The sequence below is a fragment of the Cervus elaphus genome, chromosome 12 (assembly GCF_910594005.1).
Source record: "Cervus elaphus chromosome 12, mCerEla1.1, whole genome shotgun sequence".
Lineage (NCBI taxonomy): Eukaryota > Metazoa > Chordata > Mammalia > Artiodactyla > Cervidae > Cervus > Cervus elaphus.
In genome coordinates, this window is record NC_057826.1 from 85664069 (window position 1) to 85674969 (window position 10901).

At 44.8% G+C, this 10901-nt stretch overlaps 1 protein-coding gene across 6 annotated transcripts in view; it reads right to left on the minus strand.

Moving 5' to 3' along the window:
- The window catches only part of MAP2K5 (mitogen-activated protein kinase kinase 5), a 260879-nt gene extending 255662 nt beyond the window's left edge, over window positions 1-5217 (minus strand). Inside the window, exon 1 of one of the 6 annotated variants that reach the window (XM_043919835.1) lies at window positions 4467-5217. In XM_043919835.1, the coding sequence (XP_043775770.1) occupies window positions 4467-4568 (102 nt within the window). In that variant the 5' untranslated portion in view covers window positions 4569-5217. The remainder of the gene's footprint in view (window positions 1-4466) is intronic. The other 5 variants (XM_043919834.1, XM_043919831.1, XM_043919829.1 and 2 more) reach the window with 5 other exon arrangements.
- Window positions 5218-10901: the final 5684 nt, after the last annotated feature.

Below are 10901 nucleotides of genomic sequence, written 5' to 3' on the forward strand. Positions count from 1 at the left end.
CCTACTTATGAAGAGCAGATCCCCATAAAATATTAATTTCTAACAACTATTTGAATACACTGCTGGGCAGCAATGGCCTCCTTAGCCCATCAACATAAATAAGGAGCCACACAAACTTTACATCTAACATGGAGAAACAGAGAAAGAAAAAGCAAGAATCATGAGAGAATCATGAGAGTCACATGAACATAACCAGCCACTTGTTCTGTTAAGGCAAATAAAGTGGAGCTATTGTGATTACAAAGCTGTAAAAAGTTGGAAAATAAAACACAATCTACACAATCTCCTGGTCTTTTCTAAGCAGGCACATCCAACTTTATGCATATTTCCCAGTTGTATTTTAAATGATTAATTTCAAAATGACCCTATTTTACTCTCAACATTTTACCCGACCTAAAGAAGGTTTCAAAAGAGCACATGGGTTTACACAACTGGATGGCGATCGTTTCTTGATCCTTTTCTTCTCCTTCCCTTCAGTCAAACAAATGGCAAACCAAAAATATAAGGGAGCATCCACAACATGCCAGGAGCACAAAGATAACAAAAGTGTAGGTAACAGAAGAATAAGACGTACTCCTTGATGTCAGGAAGATTATAATCTGTCATAAAAATAGAGACAAACTTAAAAGACTAACAATTCAGAACACTCAACATTTCCCCGACGGCCCAGCTGGTGAAGAATCTGCCCACAGTGCAGGCGATGCGGGTTCAATCTCTGGGTCAGGAAAAAGCCCCTGGAGAAGGAGATGGCAACCCACTTCACTCTTGCCTGGGAAATCCCATGGACAGAGGAGCTCAGCAGCAGACTACAGTCCACAGGGTCGCAAAGAGTAGGGTACGACTGAGCAACCAAGCAAGCACAGTATGATAAAAGGGCCAAACAAAAGACATCAACTAGCAAATAGCAGTGGTTAAGTCAGAAGGCAGGAAAAATCACAGACTCAGTTAAGACAGACACTTCACAGATAAGAGGAAATGTGGGCTGGAACTTGGGAGAGAGGATTCAGAGGACAGGGGGAACGTTCTCTACTACCACTCACCAATCCACACCTCCTACACAATTTTCCCCAAATTGGGGAATGTGTTGCCTAAACGAGGTGAAACACAGAAAGCTGAAAAACAGATAACCCAAATGCCTCTGCCCGAGAGGACCAGCTGGGCCTCCTTCACATGGCAGCCAGTCCCTAACTCCTTCAGACGAAGGACACAGCCACCAGAGAGGCCCCGTGACTTGCCCAGGGAGTCCCAGCCATTTGGGAGAGCTATGAGTAGCACCCTCAACTACTGACTCCGAGTCCAAAACACCCTCAGCTCCAGCTGACTCAGTGACTACAAACTGCTTCTGGCTTTGTGTCTGGTTCTGCCACAAACCAGCCGTATGGCTTTATCATTTTCCTCATCTGGGTTTCATGAGTGCTCATTTGAAAAATGACGTGAGGACAGTTACATGAGACGAAGGGGAACAGTGCAGGTTTCATTTGGCTTAAAATTTTAAGGTTCCCAGCCAAAAATGCTGGTGTGACTATTGGTTTCTTGCTGAAGGTGAACCTGGAAAAGAGAGCTCAGAGGTCCTGCAAGATTTGAGCTCACAGTTCAAATAACTTGATTTGCCCCCACTGTCACAAGTGGCCTTCCCAACATAATACGCTCCACCTGAGCTTATCTGAGTAAGCACGTGTAAAGGCACCTTGCACTCTGAGCTCTCAATCATGGAACTGTTTGTGCAAGGTTTACTTTTAGGCCAGTCATCCTTGAGCCAATGTACAACTAAGAGATGCCCAGGCCCAATCGCTTCTGTTGCTGTAACAAAAACACTTAGAACTTAGTAAGCTCTAGGTTGTTGTAAGGCCTTTACAGGTATTGACTGCCCTAGAACTCAGAACTCTATGAGGTTGGCACTACTTTTATCCCCCAACCCTATTTTTTCTTTTTTACCAAAGAAGAAACTGAGATACAGAAAACACTTGCTCAAGTGAGTACAGTAAGGTTTGCAATTTAAACCCAGTCAGCCTGGCTCAAGAGTCTGTTTCAAACACTGTACCATTCCACTCGGGCTCATTCTACTGTTGGCTCAGTGGTAAAGAATCCGCCTGCCAATAAGGGAGAAATGTGGGTTAAATCCCTGGGTCAGGATGATCCCTTGCAGAAGGATAGGCCAACCCACTCCAGTATTCTTGCCTGGGAAATCATACGGACAGAGGAGCCTGGTGGGCTACAGTTCATTGATTTGCAAAGAGTCGGACACCACTGAGTAACTAAACAACAACAACCATTCTACTTAAAAGAATACCTTCTGTTGTCTCAAATGAGTAAAGTCAAAGAAATCTCATGTCTTTCTCATCAAAAATACAATCTCAGTTAATCTTTACAAGTCTTTGAGGCAGGTATCATTACTCCTAATTTACAAGCAAGAAAATTTAGGCTCGGAGAACAGTGACTTGCCTGCTGCTGCTGCTGCTAAGTCGCTTCAGTTGTGTCCGACTCTGTGCGACCCCATAGACAGCAGCCCACCAGGCTCCCCCGTCCCTGGGATTCTCCAGGCAAGAACACTGGAGTGGGTTGCCATTTCCTTCTCCAATGCAGGAGAGTGAAAAGTGAAAGTGAAGTCGCTCAGTCGTGTCCGACTCTTAGCGACCCCATGGAGTGCAGCCCACCAGGCTCCTCTGTCCATGGGATGTTCCAGGCAAGAGTACTGGAGTGGGGTGCCATTGCCTTCTCCAGTGACTTGCCTAGTTACAATTAAATCCAAAGTTCTTGATTCAAAACTTAGTGTGCTATCCACAAAACCATAATGGTGTGGTTTGAACTTTGAAGCTCCCTCATAAACAAATCTTTCAGGGGCCCAGGTAGCACCAGAAACAGAGATGTCTGTCTCCTCTAGAATTTTATCATCTAGTGGAGGGGACCAACAAAATTAGCACAAATCCCATGTACTTTGCCAGAACAAAGTTGTGGGCACACAGAGGAGGGGCATGTGACCAAAACCAACGCAGAGAAGTGAAGCTCGACTCTGAAGGACAGGTAGGAACAGGCTAGATAAAGAAAGAGGCCAAGTGGACATGGCCTGGGCACCTTGGAGAACTCAAGGTTAATTCTATATATCTGGAGGACAGGATGCTCATGTGGGTGTAGTGAGAGATGAAGCTGGTGCCAGGCAGGCATGAGCCAATCAAGAACGATCCAGAGGACCATGCCAAGGAGCTTGGGCCTTACCATGAAGGAAGAGGTCAAGAAGCAACAGTCAGAACTGGACATGGAATAACAGACAGGTTCCAAATTGGGAAAGGAGTACATCAAAGCTGTATATTGTCACCCTGCTAATTTAACTTATATGCAAAGCACATCATATGAAATGCTAGGCTGGATGAAGCACAAGCTAGAATCAAGATTGCCAGGAGAAATACACAGATGACACCACCCTTATGGCAGAAAGCAAAGAGCACTAAAGAGCCTCTTGATGAAAGTGAAAGAGGAGAGTGAAAAAGCTGGCTTAAAACTAAACATTCAAAAAACGAAGATCATGGCATCCGGTCCCATCACTTCATGGCAATTAGATGAGAAAACAATAGAAACAGTGACAGACTTTATTTTTCTGGGCTCCAAAATCACTGCAGATGGTGATTGCAGCCATGAAATTAAAAGACGCTTGCTCCTTGGAAGGAAAGCTATGACCAACCCAGACAGAATATTAAAAAGCAGAGACATTACTTTGCCTACAAAGGTCCATCTAGTCAAAGCTATGGTTTTTCCAGTAGTCATGTATGAATGTTAAGAGTTGGACTATAAAGAAAGCTGAGTGCCAAGTCTAACATTCCATTTTATTTGAAATACATTTTGAATATTTATTATGAAAGTAAGGCTTCACTGAGTCTTAAAAGTACATTTTAACATCTGTGAAATAACACCTCTATTGTAACATCTCTGAAATTGGGTTTTGTACAATGCATGGCATGTCATAGTTTAATGAGCTGCATTTTTTCTTCGTTTTACTTCTCTTTGTCTCTTTAGATAAAACACTATCTTAAAACTTAGGACACTTTAGGTTTGCTAAAACGTGATTGGTTAGACTTGTCTACTTTCTCTTTTTCACTAGTTACCAAGTTTAGAGAACTCAGTAGAAAGGCCTGGAATCCGGCCAGGGACATTCCACAAAACTCTCTTCTAGATTCAGCTTTTTGTAACTCAGTTGGTTGCTTCTGTGTAAAAAATTTTATCCCAGTCCAGGCTGAGTTCCTTGAGGGCAGGGGTCCAGTCTGATTCATCTCTACTTCCCCAGGGACCTCAACACTTGACAGATTTCAGCCCATGCAATTAATCAATGCTTGTGGAAGCAATAAAACTGCCCCCACATGGAGGCCAGCAATGGCCACTAGCTCAGGCCACCAGGGTAAGATTCGGCGATCACAGTGCTGACTGCCCCACAAATGCCGGCCCCCACTCCCTATGACACTGTGATGAGCACTCACCAGCACATCCCTGAAGAGGAGCTGCGGCCCCGAGTGCACCGTCCAGTCCACCGCTCCACTGTTGGGAATCTTTATGCGAATCACCAGCACTTGGTTCTCCATGGCATGGAAGGGCCAAGGACCAGCCACGCATTACAGGTGAAAGGGGCTCACATCCTGGTAGGGGCCCCCCGCCCTCCTGGTTAGACGAGGGGGGCGCCAAGAGGACCGAGGGTCAGAGCACGGAGGGGCAGGAGGAGTGAAGAGAGGAGGTGGTCCGGAAGCAGCCCGCAGGCTGGGAGCCAGGCCCAGGCCCAGGGGGCTGAGGGACGTCTCCTGATGAGCGTGGACGGGGTAAGGGGCAGAAGCCAGGAGGAACTAGCGGAGGTCAGAAGGTTCTGGAGTTGGAGAAGATGGCAAACGGGATCGTGAAGCTCTCTGCCGTCTGTGTGGGTGTGAGGGGACGGCAAAGAGAGGACCCCGTTTTAGGGAGATACAGGTGCAGGTGTCCACTCCTCTTTAAGAGGAGCGGAGGGTCCCCGACTTGGGGGGACTCGGTTCGGGGCTGTTAGGGAGGAGTCCCAGGGCCGCCGGACCAAAAGAAAGTCGAGCGGACCGTCCCCCTGCCCCACCTCAGCCAAAGTGCGCGGGGCGCGCGACTCAGCTACGGCCATCCGAGGCCAACATCTCGGCGGCGGCGGCGGCGGCAGCGGCAGGAGGGGGAAGACGGCGGCAGGAGGGGGAAGGCAGCGGCGAGGGCACCGTTACTCCGGAACCAAAACGCGCAGCGCCGGAACCCCGGGAGCCGGAGAGCGGACCCGCCTCCCGCGACGCCATGTTGGAAGAGGGCAGCTCCCGGCCGGCCCCGCCCCCGCGCGTCGCGGGGCGGGACCAGAGGAGCAAGTGCTTGGTGCTGGGGCTGGAGTGAGGATATCAAGTGGAATGCTCTGTTGGCTAGACCCGAGAGGTCGCGAAGTGACCATCCACGGAGACGGCCCTTTCCTTTCCCGATCCTCATTAAAGTCGTCAAGGTAAAAGCACCTAACAAAAGAAGGAGGAAAGTGAATTAGGGCAGGGGTCCGCCAAAAGCCGATTGATGACTTCAAATGCGTACTGTTTGTCTGTACAGAAGGCTAGAAAAATAGAACTGCAGCTCTCGTTAATTCCTGCTTTATCAGCCCGTGTACTTAAATATTCGCGGAGTTTGTGCATCAAATGATCAAGAACAAGGTTTCCTTGTTTCCTTCTTCCAAGATACAGATCTAGAGATCATCTGTCTCCCAAATGAGTAATATGACTGTGTATTTTTCAGTGAGGTTCTTTACCCCACGGTTGCCCTAAAATAGCAAACAGCCCCCTACTGAAAAGCAACAGGAAAGAAATTCAGTGAAGAGGTTAAACTGCCTAGGGACATTTGGAGTTGTGGCATCCTTTTCCTATTAAACCGTTGCAAAAAATATCCTAGACAGCCCATAAATTTTCACCTAGACAGCAATGTTTACACAATCGGTGATGTCACAGGTAGTAGCAATAACCCTTGATTATTTTTAAATGCCTTGTTAACCTCAGATTTTTAAATGCACAATTTTGTTGATCTATGACGCCTATATGGAAATTCGTTTACAAATTGTTTCGTCCTTTATCTCTAAGAAAAATCTACATATCGCTTTACATTGGGGGACTGAAATTTGTATAAATTCGGGCGAGCAGTGTTATTTCCCTCTAACAGTCAGTTGATGAATGCAACCAAAAAAAAAAAAAATCATTTAAATATTTGTCGGTCTTGATATAATACGAATTTTTCTGCACATTTTCTCTACCTACGTTCCTTTTATATTTAATTTGAAAGTCCATTGTAGGAGATAAATTATCTCTTTTCAGTTATTGTAAATTAATAGCTTAGGTAGAAATTCATTTAGTCAGATCCTCCAGATAGTCAAAGAATTGCCCCTTTCCACCTGCACATCAGTCTGTGAAAAATAAATCGTTTGTTCAAGGTCCCCATACACTTTTTATTGAAAGTTCATTTCCTATTATTTGAAAAAATAGACCACAAAACCAGAGATTTTCTATGAACTCATAATTTGTTAAAATGGCTTTTTTATTCATAGTACTATGGGGAAAACCAACTCAATTTGTACTTTCAATTCTTTTGGATATATACCCACAAGTAGAATTGCTGGATCATATTCTATTTTTAATTTTTTTGTGCAGCTGCCATATTCCACAATGGCTGCACTATTTTACATTCCCACCAGTAGCCCAAGGGTTGTAATTTCTTCACATCTTCACCAACACTTGTTATTTTCTGTATTTTTGTTAGAAGCCATGTTCCCATGCGTATGAGGTGATATCTCACTGGGGTGGTTTGCATTTCCCTAGTGACTAGCAATGTTCATGTTTTCATAAACTTGTTGGCCATTTGTATATCTTCTTTGGAGAAGTGTCTATTCAAGTCCTTTGCCCACTTTTTAATTGGGTTATTTATCTTTTTTGTTATGAAGTATTTTTTAAATGAAGAAAATTAACATTTTACTGCTACATTGATTCATAGAGGTTTTCTTTCATCACTTTTTACTTTGCTACCCATCACAAATCCTTAACCCAGAATCCTTGATCCCTTCTGAATGCTTCACAGGTATTATCCCAGTATTATATTCATACTATATTTCTCTCTTAAACTTCTGTTTCCATTCTTGCCACTGCTAACAACAGTCTATTCTCATCGCAATTACCAAGGTTACATCAAGTCACTCCTTTGGTTAAAACTCTCCTGATCACCTCCTAACTTGCACAGAATAAAAACTAAAGTCCTTTCCTCGGACTGGAAAACTCTATACATTCTGCCCTCCACACCTCCTGGCTTTAAGAGCTCTCAAACTTCATTCACACCAGCCTCTTTCTTAGTGTTCCTTGAATGCATCAGGCATCCCACCTCAGGGCCTTTGCATTTGCCCTTTTCTCTCCCTGGATTGCTTTTATCCAGATATCCACATGGTTCACTCCCTCATCTTTTGCAGATCTTAACTTAAAAATAACCTTCTTGGAGACTTCCGTGGTGGTCCAATGACTGGGACTCTGTGCTCCCAGTGTGGGGGGGGGGGGGGAGGGGTAGTCAGAGAATTGGATCCCACATGCTGCAACTAGGGGTTCCTCAAGCCACAACTTAAAGATCCCACATGTCACAACTGAAAAAAAAAAAAAAAAGATTCTGCATGCCTCAGCTAAAGATCCTGCATGTCACAGCTAAAGGAACCCACATGCCACAGCAAGGATCAAAGATCTTGTGTGCTGCAACTGAGACCAGGTGCAGCCAAATAAATAAATAATCTTTTAAAAAATCAACTTCTTGTTGAGGTATTCCTTTAGCTCACTATTAAAAATCCACCCCAAGCCCACCCCACCCACGGATGCAGTCATGCAGGTGTGCATGATGCCTGGTCCCCTTCCCTAATTTACTTTTCTTCTAACACTCATCACAATCTACCATGCCACAGGTTTCACTCCTGTGTTTGTCTCCACACTAATCTATGACGTGTTTTATTCACTGCTGTATCCCTAGTACCTAAAATAGTACCTGGCACACAGTGTGCACTTTAATATTTGTTGAATGGATGAATGAATAAGTGGGTTTTGGAGGCAAAGTAGATTGACTAATACAAATACAACTTCTGTGTGTATCTCCTGCCTCTCTTGAGCCTCAGTTGTTCCTCTGCCTTCCCACTGCCTTCACCCCCACCATCGCTGAGGCTGCGACAACAAACATTAGAGACTCCCATTGAACCACAAACTTCATAACATGTCGATTGCCTCCTTTGTTCAAGAATTCCAGTTGCCTCCTTCAGCGCCTAGTGTCCCTGCATTGTTCAGTCACTCTGTCATGTCCGACTCTTTGTTGACCCCATTGACTGCAGCACACCAGGCTTCCCTGTCCTTCACCATCTCCCAGAGTTTGCTCAAACTCATGTCCAGTGAGTTGGTGATGCCATCCAACCATCTCATTCTCTGTTGTCCCCTTCTCCTCCTGCCTTCAGTCTTTCCCAGCATCAGGGTCTTTTCCAATGAGTCGGCTCTTCGCATCTGCTGACCAGAGTATTGGAGCTTCAGCTTCAACATCAGTCCTGCCAATGAATATTCAGGGTTGATTTCCTTTAGGACGGACCAGGCCTTTAGGACTGACTGTTCCTTGCTGTCCAAGGCATACAACATTCAAATACTTGATTTGGGGATTCTTTTTTCTTTTTCTTTTCTCCTCCCCTGCCCCACCCTCAGCCACACCGCTGAGCTGGCAGGATCTCAGTTCCCCGATCAGAGATCAAACCCAGCCCCAGCAGTGACGGCACCAAGTGCTAACTAGTGGACCACCAGGGAATTCCCAATACTTGTTGATTTTCATTTAAAGGAATATGATGAGAATAGAGGATGGAAAGAGTAACTTTCTAGTGGAAAAACCTGGCAGACACCATCCAAACCAACTGATCAAGGTTAACATCTTCTTTGATGTCATGTACTCTCTGATATGATGCAATAAATAGGGCATTTGACCTGTGGGGTCTTCTTCCCAAAACTCATTACATCAATCTAATCATGAGAAAACCATCAGACAAATCCAAACTGAGGGACATTACACAAAATATCTGACAGTTCAGTTCAGTTCAGTCACTCAGTCGTGTCCGACTCTTTGCGACCCCATGAACCGCAGCACACCAGGCCTCCCTGTCCATCACCAACTCTTGGAGTTTACTCAAACTCATGTCCATTGAGTTGGTGATGCCATCCAGCCATCTCATCCTCTGTCGTCCCCTTCTCCTCCTGCCCCTGAATCCCTCCCAGCATCAGGGTCTTTTCAAATGAGTCAACGCTTCACATGAGGTGGCCAAAGTACTGGAGTTTGAGCTTCAGCATCAGTCCTTCCAATGAACACCCAGGACTGATCTCCTTTAGGATGGACTGGTTGGATCTCCTTGCAGTCCAAAGGACTCTCAAGAGTCTGTTCCAACATCACAGTTCAAAAGCATCAATTTTTCCGTGCCCAGCTTTCTTCACAGTCCAACTCTCATATCCATACCTGACCACTGGAAAAACCATAGCCTTGACTAGACGGACCTTTGCTGGCAAAGTAATTTCCCTGCTTTTTAATGTGCTGTCTAGGTTGGTCATAACTTTCCTTCCAAGGAGTAAGCATCTTTTAATTTCATGGCTGCAATCACTATCTGCAGTGATTTTGGAGCCCTAGAAAATAAAGTCTGACACTGTTTCCACTGTCTCCCCATCTATTTCCCATGAAGTGATGGGACCAGATGCCATGATCTTAGTTTTCTGAATGTTGAGCTTTAAGCCAGCATTTTCACTCTCCTCTTTCACTTTCATCAAAAGGCTTTTTAGTTCCTCTTCAGTTTCTGCCATAAGGGTGGTGTCATCTGCATATCTGAGGTTATTGATACTTCTCCCGGCAATCTTGATTCCACCTTGTGCTTCTTCCAGCCCAGCGTTTCTCATGATGTACTCTGCATATAAGTTAAATAAGCAGGGTGACAATATACAGCCTTGACGTACTCCTTTTCCTATTTGGAACCAGTGTGTTGTTCCATGTCCAGTTCTAACTGTTGCTTCCTGACCTGCATACAGGTTTCTCAAGAAGCAGGTCAGGTGGTCTGGTATTCCCATCTCTTTCAGAATTTTCTACAGTTTATTGTGATCCACACAGTCAAAGGCTTCGGCATAGTCAATAAAGCAGAAATAGATGTTTTTCTGGAACTCTCTTGCTTTTTCGATGATCCAGCAGATGTTGGCAATTTGATCTCTGGTTCCTCTGCCTTTCCTAAAACCAGCTCAAACATGTGAAGTTCACGGTTCTTATATTGCTGAAGCCTGGCTTGGAGAATTTTGAGCATTACTTTACTAGCGTGTGAGATGAGTGCAATTGTGCGGTAGTTTGAGCATTCTTTGGGATTGCCTTTCTTTGGGATTGGAATGAAAACTGACCTTTTCCACTCCTGTGGCCACTGCTGAGTTTTCCAAATTTGCTGGCATTTTGAGTGCAGCACTTTCACAGCATCATCTTTCAGGATTTGAAACAGCTCAACTGGAATTCCATCACCTCCACTAGCTTTGTTTGCAGTGGTGCTTCCTAAGGCCCACTTGACTTCACTTTCCAGGATGTCTGGCTCTAGGTGAGTGATCACACCATCGTGATTATCTGGGTCATGAAGATCTTTTTTGTACAGTTTTTCTGTGTATTCTTGCCACCTCTTCTTAATATCTTCTGCTTCTGTTAGGTCCATACCATTTCTGCCCTTTATCGAACCTGTCTTTGCATGAAATGTTCCCTTGGTATCTCTAATTTTCTTGAAGAGATCTCTAGTCTTTCCCATTCTGTTGTTTTCCTCTATTTCTTTGCATTGATCGCTGAGGAAGGCTTTCTTATCTCTCCTTGCTATTCTTTGGAACTCTGCA